The sequence below is a fragment of the Triturus cristatus genome, chromosome 7 (assembly GCF_964204655.1).
Source record: "Triturus cristatus chromosome 7, aTriCri1.1, whole genome shotgun sequence".
Classification (NCBI taxonomy): domain Eukaryota; kingdom Metazoa; phylum Chordata; class Amphibia; order Caudata; family Salamandridae; genus Triturus; species Triturus cristatus.
In genome coordinates, this window is record NC_140590.1 from 133,120,585 (window position 1) to 133,145,434 (window position 24,850).

At 43.7% G+C, this 24,850-nt stretch overlaps 1 protein-coding gene across 4 annotated transcripts in view; it reads left to right on the forward strand.

Moving 5' to 3' along the window:
* LOC146809024 (lens fiber membrane intrinsic protein-like) overlaps positions 1 to 24,850 on the forward strand; it is a 239,751-nt gene that overhangs the window by 183,528 nt on the left and 31,373 nt on the right. For all 4 annotated transcript variants that reach the window (XM_085615817.1, XM_085615821.1, XM_085615822.1 and 1 more), the window contains exon 3: positions 20,685 to 20,831. In XM_085615817.1, coding sequence (XP_085471943.1) covers positions 20,685 to 20,831 — 147 coding nt within the window. The remainder of the gene's footprint in view (positions 1 to 20,684; positions 20,832 to 24,850) is intronic.

Below are 24,850 nucleotides of genomic sequence, written 5' to 3' on the forward strand. Positions count from 1 at the left end.
GGCAGTAGAAAGATATATAGGCTGTACAGTGGGTGCAATGGGCTCTTGAGAGGAGAAAAACACAAATCCTACAGTAAACATTGTCATACTACACAGTATAAACAGGCATAAAAATACAAAACATTTACTGTTTATAATTTTACACATCCTTGCTTTAAAGTTCATTTCCTCAACGGGTCTCTCCATCTTAAAAAACTCCATCCTCTAATCGGGCCGCTCGCGACGGATGAGTTTCTTCTGCTAAGGAGTACGCCTGTCGGTCCAGGGAACCTGGATGGTGGTTCGAAAAACAAAAAATCAAGAAAAGTCCTTCAGATGGGAGAGCTAAAGTGTCAAAAAAAGAAAAATGGTAAGGAAATCTTTATTTGTCCATAGGCCTTGGTCTCAAATTATAGCGGAGACGGCCAGGTGCTGTTTGATCCTGGAACAAAAGTTCAGGCTCTGTAGTGTCCAATCGACTTGATGGTGGCACAGCTTCTTGCAAAATATCGTTACTCTCTTGGTCTGAAACTGTGCCTTTTATGCGTGCATCACTGAATGGTACAAAACGAGGTACAGTGTCTGTTTCAGAGTCGGCGATACCCTCCTGGACCCACTGGTCATATGGCAGGGGCAAGGGGACTACCTTGCAGTGGGTGCCATGGACCCAATTCTTTCTCCCTTTCACCCGAACCGCTGATCTCGTTGACAGAAGTACAAGGTGGGGGCCGATCCAACGAGGCTCGTCGTTGCTCTTGCGCTGGAAATTCCTAATCAGCACCCATGTGCCAGGGTCGATAGGGTGTCCAGGAGTTTCAGAAGCTTGGGGAAGAGTATCATGCACCTGTTGATGTAAAACACGTAGTTTAGCAGTCAAATCATACAAGTAATCGAGTAGTACTGGATGCTCGATCTCGCTGAATTTCGTTGGCCTTGGTACACCCCATACGTTGGCCGGGCGGCCAAAAACCACTTCGTAAGGACTAAGTCCCACTCGTGAGTGTACGGTCATTCTGGTGGACAGGAGTGCTAAAGGCAGAGCGTCAGGCCATTTAAGACCGGTGCTCGCCTGGATTTTGGCCAGCTTGAGTTTTAGAGCGCCGTTGTAGCGCTCTACTAATCCAGCTGATTGGGGGTGGTTTGCAGCGTGGAACTTCTGCCTAATACCTAGCCCCTCACACACATTCTTCATCACTTTACCCACAAACTCACTTCCATTATCACTCCACACCATTCTTGGCATTCCAAACCTAGGGAAGAATTCTTTCACAAGGGCTTTGGCTGTGGATAGAGCAGTGTTATCCTTTAGAGGATAGGCCTCTATCCATTTTGAAAAAGCGCAGACAACCACCAATACATATTTCAGGTTGTTGCACCTTTCCATGTGGATAAAGTCCAGCTGCAAAACTTCAAATGGGTATGATGGGGGTGCAAAATGACCAGCTGGAGTTGGGGTCCCCATACCAGGGTTGTATTTCAAGCATACCATGCAATTCTTGACCACATTCTCTGCACACTTGGGAATCCAAGCATTCTGCCATACTGGAGCCAACAACTTACAAATTCCTTTCGTACTGATGTGTGCCATTCCGTGTGCCATCGTAACTACTGGAAGCACATATGCATCAGGCAACAACCATCGCCTATGTTCTGTCAGATCAATCCAACAACCATTCTCATCCAACTTACCCACACTTTCTCTCCACTTGCTTAATTCTTTCTCTGTAGCTTCAGCTTGAAGCGACTTCACACTCTCTATCGTGTTTTCACACATTCCAACATCATCAACCCATCTTGCGGGGCCTGCAACATACATTCTAGTCTTTACATTCTGTGCTGTTTCTTTCGCGATTTCATCAGCAAACGCATTCCCACGTCCAACATCATCTGTGATTTTCCTGTGCGCACTGCATTTCATGATCGCAACTTGCAACGGTAGGGTCAGTGACTCAAGAAGATCATTCACCAACTTGCCATTCTGAATTTTAGCTCCATGCGACGTCAGGAACCCACGTTCTTTCCACAATCGCCCAAAACTATGAGCCACGCCAAAGGCGTACTGGCTATCGGTGTATATATTCACTCTCATTCCTTCAGACAACACGCATGCTCTTGTGAGGGCGATTAATTCTGCTGCTTGGGCCGAATTATGTGGCACACGTGCAGTTTCCACAACCGTGTGTAAAGTCGTGATAGCATACGCAGCAGTCGTGTCACCATTAGGGAGCTTGAAACACGAACCATCCACCCATAAAGTACCATCACACTCAGTCAGGGGAGTATCTTTTAGATCTACTCTCCCTTTCGTCTCTTCTTCTGTTCTGAACAGACAGTCATGTTGCTCAATCTCATCTAGGTCTGCTGGAATTGGCAATAACGTAGCTGGATTCAGCGTATTGCATCTCTTTATGTGTATGTGATTTGCTAAGAGTGTGAGCTCATAGCCTGATAATCGCGCACTAGTCAAGTGTTGTGTCTTGGTTCTGTTTAATAATGTGTCTACAGCATGTGGAACCATAACGATCAATGTGTTGTCCATTACCAGACCAGCAGATTGTCGGATAGACATAGCTGCAGCAGCTGTCGCTCTCAGACAGCTTGGCAATGCCCTCGCTACAGGGTCCAAGGTTGATGAAAAATATGCGCATGGGCGCGGTCTGTCGCCAAAAGGCTGTGTTAACACTGATAATGCACACCCATCTTTCTCGTGAACATACAATGTAAAAGGCTTGCTGTAGTCAGGGGTACCCAACACAGGAGCTGAACATAATGCGTTGCGCAATTCCACAAAACTTTTCTGGCACTCTTCAGACCATGGGATAGGATTCGGTGTGTCTTTGCATGTTAATGCTAACAAAGGTTTTGCCAACAGGGAAAAATTGGGGATCCAGTGCCTACAGTATGAGGTAATGCCCAAGAAAGCACGCACTTCTCTCTGTGTTCTTGGCACACTCAACTGTGGAATGGCTTGAATTCTTTCTGGGGTCAGTTTCCTTCCCTCCTTCGACAAGAGATGACCTAAGTAGGTCACTTCTTGTCGACAATATTGCAGCTTTGAGAGTGACACTTTGTGATGGAAAGCAGATAAATGACGCAACAATGATAATGTGGCTTCTTTGCAGATCTTTTCAGTATCCGCGGCAATTAGTAAATCGTCAACGTACTGAATCAGGATAGCGCCACTAGGTAAAACAAGTGCATCAAGCTGCGCTTTCAAAGCTTGGCTGTATATTGATGGACTTTCACAGTAGCCCTGGGGAGCGCGTTTGAAGCGGAAGCTTCGGCCTCCTATACTAAAGCCAAAAATGTCTCTGCTCTCCTCTGCAATTGGGATGCTAAAGAAAGCATTCTTTAAATCGATCACTGAAAACCATGCAGCAGAGGCTGGAATCATCGTTAACAAGGCGGTTATATCAGGGACAACTGGAAACTGTGGCACAACAATCTTATTAACCTCTCTAAGATCAATCACAAATCTGTAAACAGGTGGCTGTGAAGGGTCCGTTCGTTTTAAGACAGGTAAAATCGGACTATTGCAAACGTTGCCTCTTGTCTCTTCAATTACATTCTTATTGATCAAGTCGCTGACAATGTCTAACAATGCTTTCTGGCCTTCATTAGAGATCTTGTACTGGGGAATACGTGGCAGTCTGACATTAGCCTTTAAAGTTACCACATATGGCGGTATTTCCAAGAGACCCACGTCATTGGGACCAGTAGCCCAAAGGACATCCGGAAGGGATGACAATTCAGGTGGCATTGCATTTTTAGACAGGTACATCGGGGAAATCACTTTCCTGCCTAATGTAAGTTGTACTCCTGAAGGTGAACAATACAGTGTAGCATGCAATCTTTTTAGCAAATCTAATCCTAGCAAATTCTCACCACAACCTGTTGTTAGGATCAGGGGTGCTTTCAGCTCGCAAGGTCCAATAGAAAGTGACATGGGACTAGAAATCGGGTTTCTAACCGGGGCGCCAGAGAAACCTACTGAAACATTGATGTCGCCAGACAAAGGTGCGCCAGGGAGTTTTGAATGCATAATTGAACTCTTCGCAGCACCAGTGTCTAGCAGAAAGGGCTCCGTTACATTTGCTGTAGTCACCTCAACATACGGTCCGCTCTGATCCACTGGCACTGAAACAACTCCCTCTCTCTGTCTATGGCTGTCCTAGTAATCATTATTTTCTGCATCGCCGTCCTCTGCATAATAATCATTATTGTAGTACTGAACTGTATTACTAGTCGCGTTGGCTTGCTGGTCAAAGCTATTGATGGTATTTTGAGGCGGAAGAGGACGCGCGTTCTGGGTAATATTTCCACGCCCTCTGCCTCTAGGAGCTTGCTGACCACCCCTCCCTCTTGCGCCATACATATTGCCGTTACGCTGCATCAATTTAGGACAACTATATTTAAAATGACCTTCCTCTTTGCAGTATGAACATTGGTTGGGACCTACAGGGACACGTGGTTGATAATACCCATTCATTTGCTGATTACTCTGGAATTGTTGGGGTTGATGATAGACACCTTGGGGTTGCCTATAATTATTCTGACCTCCACGTGGCGGATAGGCCTGTTGTAAAAGGACCTTCGTTTTTAGCTCTTTCGTTTTCTTTTCTGTTCTATCCTTCTCATCTTTATCTCTGTTTTCATAATACTGTGCAGTAGCCAGTATTTGCGCTGAAGAGGAAACAGCCCAAGAACTTTCTGAATCTTTTAACTTTTTACACAGGTCAGGAAGTAAATTCTGCACAAATTTATCAACAAATAACCGTTGGCCACCCTCAGTACTCATATCTTGCCCACTGTGGTCAATAAACGTTTCTTCAAACCTAGTAAAGAAGTCTGACACTGTTTCATCTTTCTTCTGCTTGCATGCAGATAGCTTGTCCCAATTTACGCGCATCGCGGGCATTATTGTCTTCATATACGTGATGATTCTACCAGGGAGCTCTGCTATTAAAGGCTCAGGTTTCGCGCCACCAGTTTGTCTAGCGTCAGCGGCAATGATGTCAGCCCATGTAGCACCTAGTTCTGCGTCGTGATCTGCATTACGAATTGATCCCCATAGGGGCTGTGGAACGACATTACCAAACAACATGTCTATGTCTGCCAAATTCATAACGCATGATCCTGCCGTCTGTGACAACTCTTTATAATATCCTGCAGGGTTTTTACGGGGATCAGGCAATGTCTGCTTAAGCGCTAACACCTCAGAACGCTTCCATGGGACATGCACCCAAACACGCTGAAAATGCGCTGGCATAGCAGCAATACCGTTATTAGGGTCGGCTGCGACCGCTTCCTTCCATACCGGGGGAACTTCTCTCATAGGGTATTGTCGCGCTTTTACCTTTTTCCCCACAAGGACATCTTGTTCAAACAATGACTGTTGACAATCATCATTCCTGAAGGACAATACAACCGCAACTGCTTTATCTATGTCGCTATCCACAATTGTACCCGTTCCAAAATCAAATCTCACTCGACACCGCTCCTGCGGGCTCGGGTCTTTACCACTATCATCCAATTCCTCACAGAGAATTTCGCACATTTTCTCAAAGACATACCTCTGTTTTGGGGCATCCCATTGATGGAAAACGTTGACAACTGATTCCACATCATATAGTGAAGGGAAAACAATCCATCTACGCGCCATGCGATCTATTACCTTTTTCTCATCGGGGTTAGGCAATTGACTGCGCAATTGCTTACGCTGTAAGCCAGGAGTCGCACCGGATGACTCAAAGAGAGGTGACATTAACGTAGTAACCACATTAGCTAAACGCTGTCGCACTGAAGGGGAAGTTGAGGCGAAAACAGGGGGATAAACAGAGGGGAGAAAAGAGGATGCAGAAACAGGTACTGGAGTGGTGCAAGGAAGAGTGTCAGGGGAGGCAGCTGCTGAATTAGACAAAGTCGCAGGAAGCGCGGGGGCAGTTGGAAACACAACTGGCGGCCCTTGAGAGGGCTGCGCTATAGGGATAGGAGCCGGCTGTGGAGCAGCTGGCGGCTGTGGCAAGGCTTGCGGCACATTAACTGGAGGTGGCATATTCACAAGCTGGGGAGGCGCCGTGGCATTTTGAGCATACGGGGGTGGCGAACTCAGCAAATGCGACATCAGGGGATCTTTCTCCTTGTCTTCTAACTCATTCTGCTTAGAGTGCGGTAAAGCTGGGTAACATTTGTCGATCCCTAACTTACGCTGTCTGTGCAATTGCTCATTCATCTGTTCCTCCTCATTGTCCTTGAATTGTACAGCTGCTTGCATTACTGTCATACCTCTCTCTCTCTTATTCTTTTTCGCTAGCTTAATTTCCTTCTGTTTGGCTTCCTTCCGCCATAAGCGGAAAGAATCAAACATCGCCGGCCGGGCTTTCTTTTTAAACAATTTAATTTCCAAATTATCTAAAATATCGGTATCGAAACTACCATTTTGGGGCCATTTTAAAACACCGTCTTTTCTGGTGTAGTGGATCCATACTTCGTTATATGCAATGGGGCCTACACCATGCTTTACATAGAGCTCATAAGTTGGAGTTCCAACCGGAGGAACCGGACATGATTCCTCTAGCTGGAAATCTCTTCCGCAACCCAAACAAAACAATCTACCAAATATTCTAGACCCAGGCATCTTCGCTCACTAGTCTAGATCCAAACGTCAAAGGATTATCGATTACGATAGTCTCGTGAATACACGAGTCCTCTGGTTTTGGCGTTTGCAAACTCCAAATTACCAAATCAAAACGATCCCAAAGGATACCAAACAAATGGGAGACACTCCACTTATACTTAACTGAATATTGATGATCAGTGGCGTCACCAGAAGACTCTCTCGATTGTTTCGCTCTCTCAAACTCGTCAAGGGTCCAAAACAGGTCGATTAATCAGGGCAGCAGTCCTTCGTAGCCGTCGGGACGCGGAGAACCTCGCAGAAAAGACTTTCGGACCACGTCGACATGCAGGGGTCGATGAAGTGGCGGCCTTCCTCCGGAACTTCCACACGAAGCTCCTCACGAACCTCTGGCTTGGACTGGTACCGCTGAAATCGCCCCACGTTGGGCGCCAAACTGAAGTACTGGGTATTTTAAGCCCAGCGGTGCAGGGGCACACACCCTATGACTTCTGGGTTCTCCCTGTTCCAGACCTACAGAAACACAGAGTCTTCTGGGTGAAGTCAAAGAATCGTTTATTGGCTGCAGACCAATTACAGGTATCCTAGAAGTACAACAGCGTGTATGTTCTCAGGAGACTGCTGCAAATCATAGAAACGGACTTCTTCTTAAATACACTTTTTCCTGCTTCAGGCATACATTCCTAGGTTTTACGATACGGCCATATACACGTGTACATTACAAACGAAAAGGCAGAGTCATGATGACCATCCCACATTCCAGTTAAGCCAGCCCACAATTATTTAGACAGCAAGGCTCAGATCCCACATCAGATATCGATAGGCCCCAATAAAACACGGGCAGCTCCTGTTGATAGAAACAAGTCATAAAGCAGAAACAGTCAGGTGTGAAAGAAGTTAGCCAGAGGCTTGAGTGGGATGAAAGGACTTTATGGCGTGTCAAGCCCTGATGCTAATCACAGGTGGCCGGAGGAAGGGGAACTCGTAAGACCAGTTTGACCTGGGGCAGCAGAGCCAAGCTGCTCAGGTCACGGAAAAGTCAAGGAAAGGCTCATGTATTGTAAGGCCCGTATTTGCTTCATTATAGCCTATGTGAGGGCAATCCCAAGATGGCCACTGCTCCCAAAATGGAACCCGCGTAGTGATGTAGAATAACGTGTACACAGTGCATTCATAGCTAGAACGGTATACAAAACACTTGTACATACCGCATTAACCATTTGCGGTTCGCCAATACCAGGATAGACAGGGGTGGGGCCCTGTCCCCTACGCGGTCACAGAGATTAAAGTACGACATCTTTTTTTCTTATCTATCTCCTGGCAGTGAGGGACAATAACAAAATAATGATGAACCCCAAACCCTGGGAGAAATCTTTCAGTGTGTGGGGCGTCATTATTTTTTTTTTTTCAATAAAAAAAACTCCTACTTTGGCAGTTTGGTTCTGAGAAACCTAAACGTTTGAAAAGTTTAGTGTATGTCTGCCAAAACCAGCAGCAGACGTACATCAAACTTTTAGTGCGTTGATAGGAACCACTGTGATGGTGGTTCCTTTCAGTGTACTGAGTTGTCCGCTGGGCCGGCAGACAACTCTCAGTTTTTTGTTGGTGCAGTACCCTCAGGACGGCAATGACCTATTGTATTCTTATGGCCACTACTCTGTCTGCCAAACTTTGGAGCTGTATCTGACGAAGGCCTCTCGAAGTGGCCCGTTGTTGCTTCAAGGACCTTCTGATGCTCTAGAAGTCTTTGAAGTCTAAAAATATTTTCAGAGTTTCTGGAGCAGCTCCTTTTGGTCACTTCTAAGGTATCCAGGATCTCAGGACGATCCCTTAAAGATCATGACTTACCCCAGGATAGGCCACCAACAGAGTTCACTTCAGTTCCATTTGCTACAGGTCAGCTGGGTACTTAAAGAAAATGTGCCCTTGCCGCTTGTTGTGCCCTTGTTGCTACAGAGGAGGTCAGCCAGCTGACCCTTAGAGTGCATTAATTAATCCTGGGTACAAGTGGAAGCAGGTCCATCTCTTCAGGTCTCCACTCAGGTCTCAAACAGAAGGCCCAGTACTTTTTCCACAGGTCCAGAAAGTATTCAGATGAGATGTGCGTGACGTGCCACTTTTGTATAATTCACTAGCCAGTGGGTGGGGTGGATCACTCTCCAGCACTCTCTAACCAAAGAGGAAAAGATTTCCAGGGGCAATACTTACCACGTTTGAAGAGCTCCTGTTGGACTTACTGCAGACTGTGCCACAGTGCACAGTTCTGAGGCAAATCCAACATGGCAGAAACTTACTGCCTCCGAAAGTGGCTTGTGTGCCAGCCACAGTTGTGTTTAGGGAATGTAGCAGTCTTCTCCTCAGCTACACCAAACTGTTTGTGGGACCAGCTCCCATTCTCTCTGAACTGATAACAAACTTGGAACAAGGAATACAAGTCTTCCCTTCCTCAGGTTTCCCATTACACTCACTGCGAGTGGGCAGGCTAACCCTTGTCCATTTCAAGTTAATGCCATTCCTGACCCCTCTCCAGCTGTCCTTTCTCAGGTGATTTCTGTCATATACCTCACCCCAGGTCTTTCTGTGAAAAGGCCTAAGCCATTATTACTGCTCTGGGAGCAGCCTCACATCTTATTAAATGAAAGCCCTGGCAGGGCATCAGTCAGAAGGCTAATGCTAACAATCCAGCTGTAGACTCAGACGTGTAAAGTATAACTTTTTAAAATTCACCTTTCTTAAATATTTATCACAAATCTAACTTGCACATTGAAATGGATTTTAAATAAACATTTAAAAAAGTAGTTTAATTGCATCTATAGCTTATTCCAATCTAAAGATAGCAGGCTAATTGTTTTATCTGAATAGGCCAACTACAACCCTAACTGTGAAAATTGCTTTTGAGCGCTTGTGACTATGGGTACATGCCAATATTACATTTTTGCATGTACCACTTTTACATGCTAGGAGCCAGACGTGTACACATTAGGAGTACCGATTTCCTAATTGTGATTGTCTCCGCATCGCATTTAGGAAATCAGTATTTCAAATAGCGATTCCTAGTAATTCACAAACCAACCTACCTCATGAACATTAATGAGATAGGTCACAATTTGCGACGAATTAGGAATTGCAGCCATCACTGAGATGGTGGCCTGCTGAGGTCAGCAAACCACCAAAAATGAAACTTTTAAGTATTCAGCGGTCCGTATGACTACAGCCTGCTCTTAAAAATATTTTTCTGCACTCTCAAAAAGTGAAGGGGTCCCAAGTGGTTTCCTTTGCGTTTGTGAAAGGGGTCCCACCACTTATAAAATGGAGGTAAAAATGTACTCTTTTGCAACTGGAATTAGTTCACTTAACAGTAATACACATCATGCTGATTCAGTATTTGGAAGGTACACCCAAAATGCACCCCATTCAAACAGCAATTGCAAGTGGTAATTTGGTAACCAATTACCAAATAGCGTTTTGCATTTTGTACACGTGAAAAAGCATTTTTCTTATCGCAAATGGCCAGATTCTGCTAATTGGACCCTTTGTGACCTGAAAAATGCTTTATACATCTGGCCCTAGATACCATACCCTAATAGCTACAAGGCCTATTTAGGGGTTGCCTTATTTAATATTTTAAACAGGGATTTTTTCTGTCATAAAGGGTCATAAAGGGTTTTGTAAACAGGTTTGCCTGCAGGTTGAAAACCTGCTGGAGTCAGGCTACAAAGGTAGGCCTGAAGCCATAACTTCGTTGTCATGTTAGTGGTTGCCATAATAGGTGCTGCAGTCCACAGGTGGCATTTACATTTGCATGATATTGCTGCATTTTCCTTCACATTTGTTTGGAATAGCCTTCATTTTCATGGTACCTTCTCAGATTTTTGCTTTGAATTGTTTTTGCCGGCCTTCGAACTCTATGCACTTTACCACTTAGCCTGGCTGTGAGGTTTTAACTGCAAATTCGACCTGTCAATAAAACCTTTTGACAAACCTACACCTTCCTTTTAAATATTTTGTAAATGACCCTAAGAAGGCCTTATTTCCCATATAGCAGGGTGCATCACATGGTATTTAAAAGCAGGGCATATAGAAGTTAATATTAAACATGTTCTTACAGTGAAAATGCCCTGAAAGCTATTTTCATTGTAGCCGGTTTGGATGTCCAATAAGAAGGTACTGGCATGGAATATTAAATGCTAATCCTATACCTCAGGAATGGGATCAACTAGAGACAATCAAACAACCATTTTTAATAGTTGTTAAAAACCAATTTAAAGGTGAAGTCAAATTTGTTCTAATTATTACGGAAAGGTAACTGTTAAAACATTACCTGTGCCCTACCTGAAGCTGCTGGAAGCTAAATGTGCATTTTGTTCTCCCACGTCTGCCAGCCAATAATTGGCATTTAAATAGGTGTAAATGAGGTGGGAACTTGCTTCCTGGGGCCAAACAACAGGCTGACCTAAATGGGCAGCGATTACCCTTCTGATCAAGACAGAATATAGAAAGGAGGGCTGGGTGATTCCTTTTTTACATTAAAGTGTCAAGTTCTGCTTGAATGTCACATCCTGCTTGACTGGTTTGCTGGGGATTTTCATAAGACTCTTGGGGCACACTTTAGAGACCTTTCCTTTTACAGGAAGATGTTAGCTGACACCTGGGAGTGCCTACCTGTTGTCTTCCAGCCAGTCTGACCCCAATCACATTGAGCCTTCTTTCACATTACCTCTGTTTGACAGATATGCTAGGTTTACATGTAACATTTGGGGCACATTGCAAAAAAGGAAACCTTAATGCCAAAACACTGTGTGTGTATCCAATGCCTGGTTGCTGAAACCTCAACTTTGTTATACCAGACTTTTGTCTTGGAAGTTTTTGTGGGTACAGAGACTGCTTCAATCTGGATTTTGATGTCTGCTGTAGGAGAACACTGGGATTGTTATAGTACGCTCCACACAAACACACCCAAACCTCAGAGCCTAAGTTTAGTGTGTCTGAAAACATCAGGCATCTTGAAAATGCCCAAAGTGGATAGGGTTAGCCCCAGGAACCTTTATCCCCTTGCTTGTGTCATCCCCCAGGGTTCATTTTCAGCCACTAGCTTGTGCTCGCAGCTGGAAATTACCCCTGGGTATAAATGTGACTGATCTAAGCACCCAATTCAGAACACTCATGGACTAGTGAAAGATCAGACAAGGCCTGAACCTGTTGTCTGAGACCTGAGAAGAGCACCAAAGGACTTGACCTGCTCTGCCTCTTATAAATTCTACATAAAACTTTAAACATTCATATCTCTGGTTCCCTGTATTGCATTATTGTCATTCTGATGATTAAATTCTACTCTACATTTCTAATTCATTTGGTGATTTTTTTTATTGTTTTGCGTTTCAATTACTATTGTACAAAATACTTTACACATTACCCTAGGGAAAGCATTTCTGCCCTGGTCCATCGCTGCCAGGGGATGAGTTCAGATTAATTTCATGACTTTGAGGGCTTACCCTGACAAGGATTGTGGTTAATACCTCAGGTGAGTACCTCACCCCTCAACTAATAACTTTTACAAACATATACTATGACCGTACTGTAAAGTTAAGAATGTCAAATGAGGATTAACCAGGGGTAAACATACCCAATTTTGGAACAATTTATGTGTGTCGTACTGCAAACAATCCCACAGAGTCCCTCGCTCACTAAATCCAAGATGACAAAAAACCTTCTCCCCTTTTGCACACCCAGGGATGTTGCCAGGATTATAAACAGCCCCTCCTCTGTGGTCACTCAAAACCAGTTCTGGTGGGCATCTTTCACCACCACCTGATACTGAGATGGTAAAAGAAGAGGCCTCTGCTGCTGCCATCTGCAATCGGCTTGTGACAGGAGAGGCACATTTGACATAAGGTTAGTTCTTTGACACAGCCCAACTGGTCTTCCTGTCAGAGGAACAAAATCACTTTTCCACACCCAAGCCATTGTCTCTCCTCTAGGAGCAGTTTTCACACCTGATCAGGGCCATTCACTAACTGGGTGACAGTTGTAGAGATAAAGCAAAGTAACCTCCAGGAACTTCAGTCAGGAAAAAGGTAACTTTCTAAAAATCATGTTTCCTTAATATTTATTAAACATCTGACTTCACCATTAGGCTGGACTTTTAATAAATATTAAAAATAGTTATGTGATCATTTTTCTAGCTGGTCGAGCACTAGATTGAGCTCTGTGAGATTTGGGTGCATTACCCTCTCTTGGCCCTGAGTTAGAAGATGTGTCCAGAGAGATACCTTCTTGTGCGGCACTTCTTAAAGTTGTAGTAGGGTTGTGACCCATGTTTGTCATGCCCATGTTTGTGCTATTAGGATTAGTGTAACTCTACTGCATTTTAATTGAAAACCTGTGTGCCTGAAAACAGTTTTTTGCATTTGCACTTTACTCTGGTTTTGCTGACTCTTGCTTTGTACTTTGGGGGGAACTTTTAGTGAAAAATGCATTATTCTTATCAATTTCATCGGGCACTTTACTCTGCTTTTTATTGAATCCTGCTTTGCGCTTTGGGGAGAACTATTAGTCAAAATGGCATTATTTTATTGATTTCTTGGGCACTTTATGAAAATCACATCACATTGTTGTCCACTTCCGCACTCAGGACCGTTATCACACTTGTAGAGGCCATTTTCAGGTTTTGGGCACTCTAGTGTTTGACTCAAGCTCCTTAACACTCTAAAGGCAAGCCTGTCTGCGCCCGTCCAGACAATATCCAGTGCCAGCCATGCTGCTGGTAAGTCCCTCCAGGCCTAAACAAGGTGAGAGTTGCTGAGGCTTTGCCTGGCGTCATGCTACCACTTTAACTATTTTATTCCTCAGGGTTTAGCCATGGGGAACATGTGTCCCCTATGTGGGGGTTCCCCTAATCATCCCAGCAAACCTAGCTTGATATATGGCAGGGCCACTGTGGCTGTTTATCTGATATGTTGGTTTCCTATTCTGTGTGTTTAATTTCGTTTTAATTTCAGTTTGGCAGTAGAGACGTACCTAGTGGTTAGAGAGTGGACAATATTCCCCTTGAAACTAAGTAAGATGACCTAAGTAGTAGATTCACTGGTCACTACATAAAGTTGGGATACTCACTGGATCACTGATTTTTTCTAAAATGATGAGATGGACACCATACACGGATGGGTTTTAACTGTCATATGGGACCCTTTTCCTTACTGTGCTGTGATCCCATACTGTTTATTGCATTATTATCATTTGATTTTTCAGAGAGACGGTCAACCCAGGATATACACGTGCCATCGCCTTCCTTGCCATTCTGATACTTTTTGGCCAGTATACTTCGATTAGATTATTACAATTTTGAGCAGAGTGACTAATTTTCCAGGTCCTGATGAATGCCCCTGAACTCCACTGGGGTCATTCATGGGCAGAAACATGTTGACCATGTACAGGGGTAGGTTTGATTAAACCTGAGTCTTCTCTTTTTAACCCTGTCCCAGAGGACCACTGAATAAAATTGATTCGGCCCTCTGGGGATAGTTTTACCCACTACTTCTTTTGCAATCTGCCACTCACTGACCCTATAACATTGCTCATCTTTAAAATACCTCAGCTCCTCCTCGCAGGGGTGTTGTTGCCCACACCATGGACTTTGCAGTTTGGGTGTGAGGAGGGAACCTAATGCTGAAGCATGTCACCTTCGGGTGAGTGAGGGTTATTGTCCTAAAAAGGGGGTTTCCTCTGACAGCTCATATATATATACACACATCCATACATAGGACACTATATGGTTGTATAGTTTCTTAGACCATATGTACGTTTTGTGAGTTTCATTGCAGGGGCAAGAGAATCTATGATTAACTCTATGGTTTCACCCCCCCATATGCAATTCCTTTTCGGCTTGTCTTATTAATTGTCATTCTTTACCTAGACATGCCATTGATATTTTTAACGCAATTTCCGACAATTATTGGGACATGTTGTTCCTCACAAAAACTTGGCTCAAAGATTGCTCGGCCACTGATATTGCCCAAGTTATCCCCTCAGTTTTCCTAATCAAGCACATTGATCAGGTGGATAGAAAGGGGAGTTAGGGGGAGGGGCAGATCATACATCGCTCCTCTTGCTCCTGCTCTGTCTCCAAACTAACAAACACTAATAATATTAAATGACTATCTTTTACTATTATTCTGGACTCCTCCTTTGCCCTATCAGGAGTACTTATTTGCCAGCACCCAACTCACTGCATTTACTGTCTGATGTACAAGTTAATTGTCTCCTCTCCACACCAATTTCATAGGTGATTTTAACCTGCACGTAGATGACCCAAATAAACTTGTCCAGCAAGTCCTCTCCTCCATGGAAGGCTTTAATCTGGATCAGATGGTAAAGGAGCCCACACATAAAGTTGGCCACTCTCTTTACCTCACTTTTGCAACCCCACTTCCATTCTGGTCAAACCTGCATTTAAACTTACCTTGTCAAACCATTTTCTGATCTCCATTAAAGTAATTTCGACAATGTCCTGCTGCTCACAAGGTCTGTCTAGCAAAATTTACAGACCTTGGCATAAACATACCGGATTCTCAGTTGAAGGAGACATTACAGTCCACTGCCTTAATTTGGCGGGGAACCCTAGATCAGGACTTGGCCAGCTTTAATAACTGGCTGGTCAATGCCCTGGATACTCTTGCCCCCCCAAAAAATCTACAACCTCTAAAAAACCCAAACCATTAGCCCCATGGTTTTCAGAGGCACTAAAGGTGACAATCCCTATGCAAAAAACTAGAGCGGAGATGGCGATCCTCCTATGACAAGGAGGCCAAAGCAACTTATCGGGCAGCCCTAAAAATGTATCACACCTCAATTCAGAAAGCCCAAAAATCTTTCTTTGCTACCTGCATTTTTGAAGCCGCTAATAAACCCCGGGAATTATTTAAAAATTATCAACTCCTTTCTCTCTCCTACAGCAACTAAGAATTTTCTTTCTCCCTTGAAAGAGCCCTGTGAAGACAATTCAGGCTGTTTATGAGCAATTCCCCATGCAATCTTTGCAGGATCAGGAAGTGGTACCTCTTTTTCATTCTGGCCCCTTACTTGCAAAGTTTAACCACATTTCCTTAGAGAAATCAGTGACAGAACTTGAGAAATGAAAATCGGGTTCCCCTTTCAGCCCCTGCCCTTCCTACATTTTAAAATACACCTCACATGTTGTAAACCCCTTTTTAAACACAGTTCTGAATGATCCTCTGGGCTTGGCTGCCGTCCCCAAATTTTGGATACAAGCCATGTTAAACTCTCTGTTCAAAATACCCGCCTCTGATCCTAAAATACATGGGGGCATATTAACAAGCAAGGCGATAAAATTATCGCCGCTTTAGCGGCAGAAAACTGCCGCTAAAACGGCGATAATGGGCTTGATAATATGCTCTATGGAATTCCAATTGAAGCCCATGTTAGATGTCCTTCACATTTAACATGGGCTTCAATTGGAATTCCATAGAGCATATTATCAAGCCCATTATCGCCGTTTTAGGGGCAGTTTTCTGCCGCTAAAGCGGCAATAATTTTATCGCCTGGCTTGTTAATATGTCCCTTAGTAATTTTAGACCATCTCTCTCCTGCTCACGTTAGCTAAACTCCTGCAGAAAAGTGTGAATAGGCAGATCTCTCACTTTCTTGACTCGAGCCATCTGCTGCATGATACCCAGTCGGGCGACCGCGTGGGTTACAGGACAGAGTCTGCCCTTCTTGAAGCATCAGAATTCGTAAAGGAAAACCTTGATTTAAAATCACCTGTCGTGGTAATGCTACTTGATCCATTTTTGGCATTCAATACCGTTTCCCACCCTATCATACTTGATAGACTCAAGGGAAACGGCATCAGAGATCAAGCCCTGAGTTGGCAAAGTATTTTATTGAGGATCGCTGACAGGCAGTCGTCTTTCTCCCTCCTATCACCTCCTCCTTGAGGTGTGCCTAAAGGTGCTGCACCTAGCCACATCCTTTTATAAATCTATCTTGAACTGCGGGAGAAACTCGTGGATGCATGGGGCGTGTGAGTGGCCTCCCATGCGAATGACACTCAGCTCCTCTTGCCTTTCAAAGGACTTGCCTGTAAAGTTGAGTTCTTTTAAACTGTGCTTAAAGGTAGAAGTTGAATGGATGAATGAAAACCACTTCAAGCTTAATTTCAAAAACAAAAAAAATATATCTCCGTTACCAAGACCTCTCCAGATCCTAGCAACTGGTGGTCGACACAATTGGGTGCCTCCCCTCATCCGGCTTCAAGTGTTAGAAACCTTGGAGTGAAATTCAACTCTAACCTTTCATTTGAACCCCAAACAAGGCAATTTCTGACTCACGTTGTCCAACATTGAAGTCACTTAGGGGGATGCTCCACCTTATCTTGGTGGTCTCTCGTAAGACAATCATCCATGCACTGGTCACAGCCAAACTTGATTATCCTAACAGTTTGTATTTAGGCCTCCCTGCCTACATATTACACCACCTTCATATCATTCAGAACTCTGCTGCGCACTTAATCCTAGATTCCCCCACAAACTTTGATGCCTAAACATCTTTGCCTACTCCACTGGCTCCCAGTCACTAAAAGAATCCAATTTGAGGCTCCTGCTTTTGCTTTCAGGGCCTACATGCAAAAGGGCCTCATCTATCTTCAGAAGAGGTTCAAGCCACATCATCAAGTCAGATCCTTGAGATGGAATATGGTAAACTTTTTCAACTACTTCGCATACACAAGGCTAAAAGAGGTGGTACAGCCCTGGTCTTCTTTGTCTCCAAGCTGTGGAACACTCTTTCCCTCCACTTGCGCTGTAGCCCTTAAGGACCTATTTTTAGAAAATAACGTATAATCTTGCTGTTCAATTTCTGCTTTTAAAGCACCTCACTTGCTGACTAACCTCTCGATTTCTTTCTCATGTGCCACTAGCGCCGGGACGCCTCTTCGGAGTCAGCTGTGCACTCTACATATTTCTTGTATTTTATTATATGGTATACTGAGAGGGATGTTTGTGTTAGCTTTTGCCTCAACATGGGCATGACAAGCATGGGTCACAACTGTACTACAACTATCATTTGTGCTACACTAGACGGTACCTCCCTGGCCACATCTTCTAACTCAGGACCAAGGGAGGGCACCCAAATCTCAGACCGCTCAATCTAGCTTTCTGGCTTCTGAGATCTTAGAATTTGGACACCTCAATCTACCACAGGATTGCATGGATATTCTCAAACAAGCACATAGACCAACAATACGCGCATCTAAGGCAGTGAAATGGAAAGGATTTGTACATTACTTTTTAAATAAACAAATCAAACCTCTATCACCTTCAGTGAGAGACCTCATTGGTTATCTGTTCCTTCTACAGCAAGCAGGAATTGCTTATACATCAGTCAGATTATATTTATTGGCCTTAGCTACTTACATGCAAAACAGACAACATATGACACTTTTTAAAGTTCCAGTGATTAAAGCATGTATGGAAGTACTTAAAAGAGTCAGTCCACCTTCCACCCCACCAAAACCAGTCTGGAACCTTTATACTGTGTACTCACTAGATTCCTGGTGCCACCCTTTGAGCCTCTTTAGTGCGATGGTCTCCAATTCCTCACATGGAAGGTAACCTTCTTAGTAATTACCACTTCTCGTAGGAGAATAAATGAAATCTAATCCTTTACATTGAAAGAGCTATTCTTCAAATATTTCCAACAAAATTGGTACCTCATGCTAACCCTAAATTCCTACCAAAAGTAGTGTCAACTTTTCATACAAACCAAACAATACAGCTATCTGTTTTCTACCTTAAACCAGATTCAGTAGCAAAAAGAGCTCTACATATATCAGATGTTAAAAGGGAATCCATGTATTACATAGAGAGAACTAAGTCTTATCCCAAAACGCAACAACTCTTTGTTGCATTTGCAAAGCCACAGCAAGGTTCCCCTATATCCAAAACGGGAATAGCCAGATGGATACTTAGATATATTCAGACTTGCTATCACAAAGCAAAGAGAGCACTACCTACACCTCCAAGACCTCACTCCATACGCAAAAAAAGGAGCCTCAATAGATTTTTTTATTTTAGTAAACATCCTACTAGCGGATATTTATAAAGCAGCTACATGGAATAACCCACATACATTCACGTTACATTATTTTGTTAGCTAATCAACAAGCTAGAGTGTGCCAAGCCATCTTATGAACACTTTTTTAAACCTCTATGTCAACCTCTAGCTAACCACTGCTTTTGGGGAGCACTGCTTTACATTCGATGCTAAGCATATGTATCTACGCCCAACACATGCTATGCATGGAATATGTTACTTACCCTGTAAGTATCTATTCGTAGCGTGTAGTGCTGCAAATTCATATGCACCCACCATCCTGCCTAGCAGCTTGTGATTGACGTATGTTCTGATCTATTGACATTTTCTGATAGTCACTTGCATGCACATATTTTCTGTCACTATATTGCTCATATTATAAAGCTCACCCAATGAGCTAAAAACAATCTAACAATGAGCTGATTAACAAGCACAACACAGACTATTTGAGAAGTCAATACACCTCATGTCTCGAAACACTTCTTCGAAGAAAACAAGTTACAAACGTCTGAGCCCAACACTAGATGGCAGAATATGCTTAGCATATGAATCCATGGCACTACATCCTACGAATAGATGCTTACAGGGTAAGTATTATTTCTTCTCTTGTTACACTAGTTGATGGCACAGTAGTGCCATATTCCATAGTTGACATTTGATGTTTCATGCTATGGGTGCATTTTTGGGACATCATATACCATGGCCTTATATGAAAGTTAAATAGGGCAATTAGGAGTAAGCCAATTCCGACATGTTTTAGGGTCAGTGCACATGCAATGGGGCCTGATTAGCAGGATCCCAGTAAAACCATAAGCATCGGACAAAACAAAATGGGGGTGACCACGCAAAAAGAGGCACTTTCTCACACTCATACTATTACCACCCATAGTTTATTATAAGGCCTGCCCAGGTCACCATCAATCCATGAAGGGTCCCCTCAGCGACAGGGTACGCATATTTCAGCTTTGTTAGACAGTAGTCTCACATGCTCAACTGCAAACGTGTTCTGGGGTGAACATGGGCTTCTATTGGAATTCTCAAGGGCATATTATCAAGCCCATTATCGCCGCTTTAGCGACGGTGTCCTTCTGCTAAAGCGGTGATAATTGTAACACCGTCCTTGATAATATGCCCCTTTATTATGCACAACTTGGAAGCAACCTGTTAAATTGTTTGTAAATGGCAGGGGGTGGGGGGGCACACACTCATATACACTCACCCATCTACATGCACACTCACTCACACCCCCATGCATCCAAAAGCATGCACACATACACCTACCATTCACAAGCACACGCACCCTTTCACTGCACTCACTGACAAATACACATATATTCGATACATGCATGCATGCACCAAACATTACAAAACATGACGGTTACCTTTTGCCACGTCTTGGGGAGGGAATCTTGATGGTTCCAATAGGGTTGGGATTGCTGCCAAATGAAGAGATGTGGGTGTCCCTATCTCGTTATAGAGTCGCATGGAGTTAGTAAGATTTCTGACTCCACACCACTCTGTAACGAGGTGCCACTGATCGACACTCGGCCCTGGGCACTTCAGGACTTAAAACTGTGGCACCCAGATCTGAGGCTGTCAGTGACGCCCTCCACTCCCTCATCACGAGAAGGAGGGCCTTGTGGTACCTTGCCATTTAGAAGAGGTGTCCACAGGGCTGTGACATCTTCAGCCCAGCAAAGATCAGCTCAGGCAGTCAAGAGCTTGAACTTTCAGCATATGTCTAGCTCCTGACTGACCTGAAAATAAGAGTGTCTGTCAGGCTGACATTTGCTTAACCTGAGAGACACTCTACATGTTGGCTGAAAGGTGAGGGGACATAGCTCCTGCGCCCTTATGGACGGGCTACTGCTGCTTTTTGTAAGGCTGGGGTACAGACTAAATGTAACCACGTCCTGGATCCAATACTGCAGACCTCAACTTTCATACTTCACCTTCCCAGGGTACCTTGATGCCACCAGAGCCTTCCTGATCCTTTCCACAATGGCCGGCTTGGTTGCAGGGTTTGCCTCATTTTCAGTACTGAACAACTGCTCCTGTGGCCGAGTGACTGGGGTCTTGGTGGCTTTCATCTCAGGTTGTACCGGAGGTAAGTGGTGTTGCAGACTTTCTTCAATGTGTATTGTGCACCTGGAGCATGTGAAGGGTACAGTGCAGAATGAATGAATGAATGAATTAAGGTTTTATCAAGCATGACTGCTACTCAGTAAGGGTGTCATGGAGAATCCAGAAAGTATTTCAAATAAAGTCTTCGAAAGAACATCAATGTTTTAAATAGAGAAAAAAGGGAATTATTGTTGAAGACTAAGAGATAAACGCCCTAGGAATAGCAATCTTTAAACACTGCCCTGAATGGAAGCACCAATGACAGCCGCAGTGTCTGCACCCAGGAAGTGTTATCGACAAGTTAGAGAGTAGTCGCTGTGCACCATGTGCCCACTCCTTCTCTGACCTGGAATAGAAGTGGTTGTTAGATGTGTCAAGATTTCCGGCCCCTTCAACAGCTGGAAATCCACCCCCAACCCCCCAATATTTTCCTTCAGGGTAGCCTTTCCTATGACTTCACTTTCCTGTCCCATGGAGAAGAGTGTCCATCAAAGAAACAAAGGCACAGGCATAAAATGCATATATAGACATCTTTTACTGGCAAACACTAATTATTTAGCTACTGAAGGTTAAAGCATAGGTTCTGCGTAATATTTGCTTGAAGCATAACAAAAATGCAGTTTTAATTATTATAAAGTATCTAGGAAAACACACTGTTTTGGTAATGTGTTTTAGACCATCTATCAGCAAAGCATCTGAAGCAATTTAATGTTTGTATTTGAGCGCTGACAGTAGCAATAAAAATGTCCCCAATAGTGAAAAGCAATTTAAAAAAGGATCTCTCTGTGTATAGAATACATGGATGGCTGAAATAAATAAATATACTGAATGAGTATACTTGTCAGATGCAAAACAGGCCCTCTTGCATTCAAATAGAGAAGGAAGGCTGCACCCAAATAGCCAATAGAAGGAAGGTGACACTAAAATAGGCTGATCCAAGATGTGATTGACAGTGAGGCAATCAAATGGCTGAAGCTTCCTGAGCCAAGTCCTGAGCCAAGGAAGCAAGTGGTCGTAGGACCCAGAGCCCATAGAGACAATTCAACACTGACATGTTTGGAATTTAGTGGACATTATAACCTATTCTGTTTTGGGGAATAACATGCAGATGTTGATGCTTAGTGTACCAAAATCCACATGTGCCTTTACATACCAGAACTTTTCCACTTTTCCAAAAAGATTGACCATGATAAAGATTTAACACAGGTGTGATCTTTATCGTACCTTCTAATTACTGGGTGCTTTAAATATTGCACCCCTTGTAACCCTATGCAAATCATGGGCCTCTTGTAAACAGGCCCATAGAGAATGTATAGAATGGGATATGTTTGCCATTTTCAAGTACATTTTGCAGAATTTCATGACAATTATGGGAAATTACAGAAATGGATTGAAACATGAATTGCTGGTCTTTCTTACATTTTGGAAAAAAGTCAGGAAAGATCGCACAAGGAGGCAGGTCTGTCCACGTAAGTAATGGTGTGGTTGCTTATAGCGATGTTGACTGCATCTGCTGTATGGCTGACAGAAGACTAACATCACACTGAACACCTCCCCAGAGATAGACCACTCCTTTAGAAAAGTGTTAGCCTTTTATACTGTGCCCATGTGTAGCAATGCGGGAAAATACACCTTTTCTGCACTGTCACCCCTGATCTTTAGGTCGAGCATTCAAAACCTCTTGTATATACTTTAGTATATACTTTAGTATATATACTTTGGTATATACTTATATGTGTATGTACATTGTGGACTCCGGAGATCAGCCCTAGGACTTGTCTGCCTCCGCTTAGGGACTTTTTTTTTCTGTTCAACTGCCTCTATTTAACTGTCTTGATAGAAAACGACCAGCAGAGGTCAGTAAAAAACCAAATTGCTTTCTTTTTTATATTTTTCTGCCAACTGCCTCTATTTAACTTTCTTGATAGAAAACGACCAGCAGAGGTCAGTAAAATACCACAATCACTTTAGCATCCTCTAGATTCCAGTCCATAGAATTTGTCTTCCACGAGCACCTATAGTCAATACTATCTTTGTCAAATCTTGTATTTTGAGTGATATGACCACCAAAGGCCCTGCTTTTATATTAAAAAACAGAGCTTTGGACTATACCATTTCCAGCTGAAAGGCAATATTTCTCTCCATGTCTTCCCATACCTGGCGTGTCACGAAGTCTGGTGCTTACTTTCCCTCCATGTTAAAGAACAGTAGATGTTTCAGCACCCTGGCTAATGTGCTGCATAGCTAAATACATATAAGTTCCCAAAGGCGAGACTGATTGCATTGCAAATGCTTGTTTTGTTAGCGAACTGTGACGTTGCTATTCACTGTTGCAGTGCATATGACCTGGGCCTTAAATGGTATTGGTAAAATTGGTTTCACTCAATTAATCTACTGCGGCAGTAGCTTTGCTGCATGCGAGAAGCATGATTTCTGTTCCTTGCAACCAGCTTCACTGCCATAATTTGAGCAGCAGGTGCCTGCTCCTCTAGGACCACGGGCGCCATATCAGATGGGTTTTTATCCTGCTTTAATGCTGTTTAATGTGTTAATTTTTCAATTTTATTTTAGCTTTCTTTTATGTTACCGGTAGATATCTGACTTCAGTCTAGTCTTATTCATTACTCAGAGGTTCCTGGACCCCAGGTTGGTTCTTTTCTGACAATACCTTGCTGTAAAGTGCCAAAACCACAACCCCTTCCATGCTCCCCTTGTATGGCAGGCTACAAACATGGCAGGAGAATGCTTCAGCGCAGCGTGTGTGTTGAAATTGTGACAAAGGCAAGCCCGTCTGCGCCCGTCCTCATTCGGATCGCGCCAAGCGCAAACACCCCCTGCCAATTCCATGACCCATGTCAGGCCAAAATTCAGGTATTTTAGTGAAGATCTCCTCTCCCTCAATACTGCAGGTAGGAAGAAATACTTGAATGCCATTCGATCACGATAAACTCTAACCTAATGTGTCAAGGGTGCGCAGCTCAGGTGGGCCATATGAGTCACAGGGCTGCTGGGCAAATCTACTAACTGGCTCTCCTGACTGGGCTCTCACTGGAGCCAAAATGACGAAAGAGAAATCATATGCGCACTTTTAAACGCTAGGCCTCGGTATAGCACTGTATTGAATTTTACGTTTTTATGGGTTTTACTGGGTCTGGTGGCTTAATGGACTAATGCGTCCACTGTAAGGGCCTGTGTCTGACCTCATGGTCACAGGTTTGAATCCCGGCGGGTCCACTCAGCCTTTAATCCTTCTGAGGTCAATAAAATAAGTACCATTGAGTTGGGTAACAATAAACATCTTTTATTCAGCGGCAAGATACCCTTGGGTGAACGAGCGCTTTACAAATGCACATGTTATGAATGTTCACAAACTGTCATTTGTGTTTGTGACAGAAACATGGTTGCACCCCATATCGAACCCTGAACTGGTAGCAGCCAATCCAGAGGGATATGCTACATTGACACAGGACAGACCTAAAAATCGAGGCGGTGGTATCGCTATAATTCTCAAAGCTGCATTTTCAGCTAACTGCAATCCTGTACCTTCTGCGCTCTGTGAGGCAGTCACTTTCAGTCTCAAAGTCTTATAACCCCAGATGTTTGAAGGTATGTTGTTATATCACCCATCAGGCCCTAGATAAACATTTGCTCAGGAAATAGGCAGTGTCTTTGAAGCCAATATTCTGTCTAATGACTTCACAATCCCAGGAGATTTTAACTTTTATCTAGAGGCACCAGAAGATAATGACACAACGGTACTTCTACAGGCTATGCCAGGCCTGGGCCTCACACAGATGGACAAGGGTCCCACTCACCAAGCAGGACACACATTAGATGGCATCTTCAGTAATAACACTGCCTTAGGCTGTATCCGTGTTCTTCCTCTCACCTGGACAGACCATCGCACCATTTTATTTAGCCTAGAATTGAAAATCATCAGAATTCGGAGTGTCTCATGAAATGACAACCATGCAGGCTTGGTCTAAAATCCAACAGGAGTCC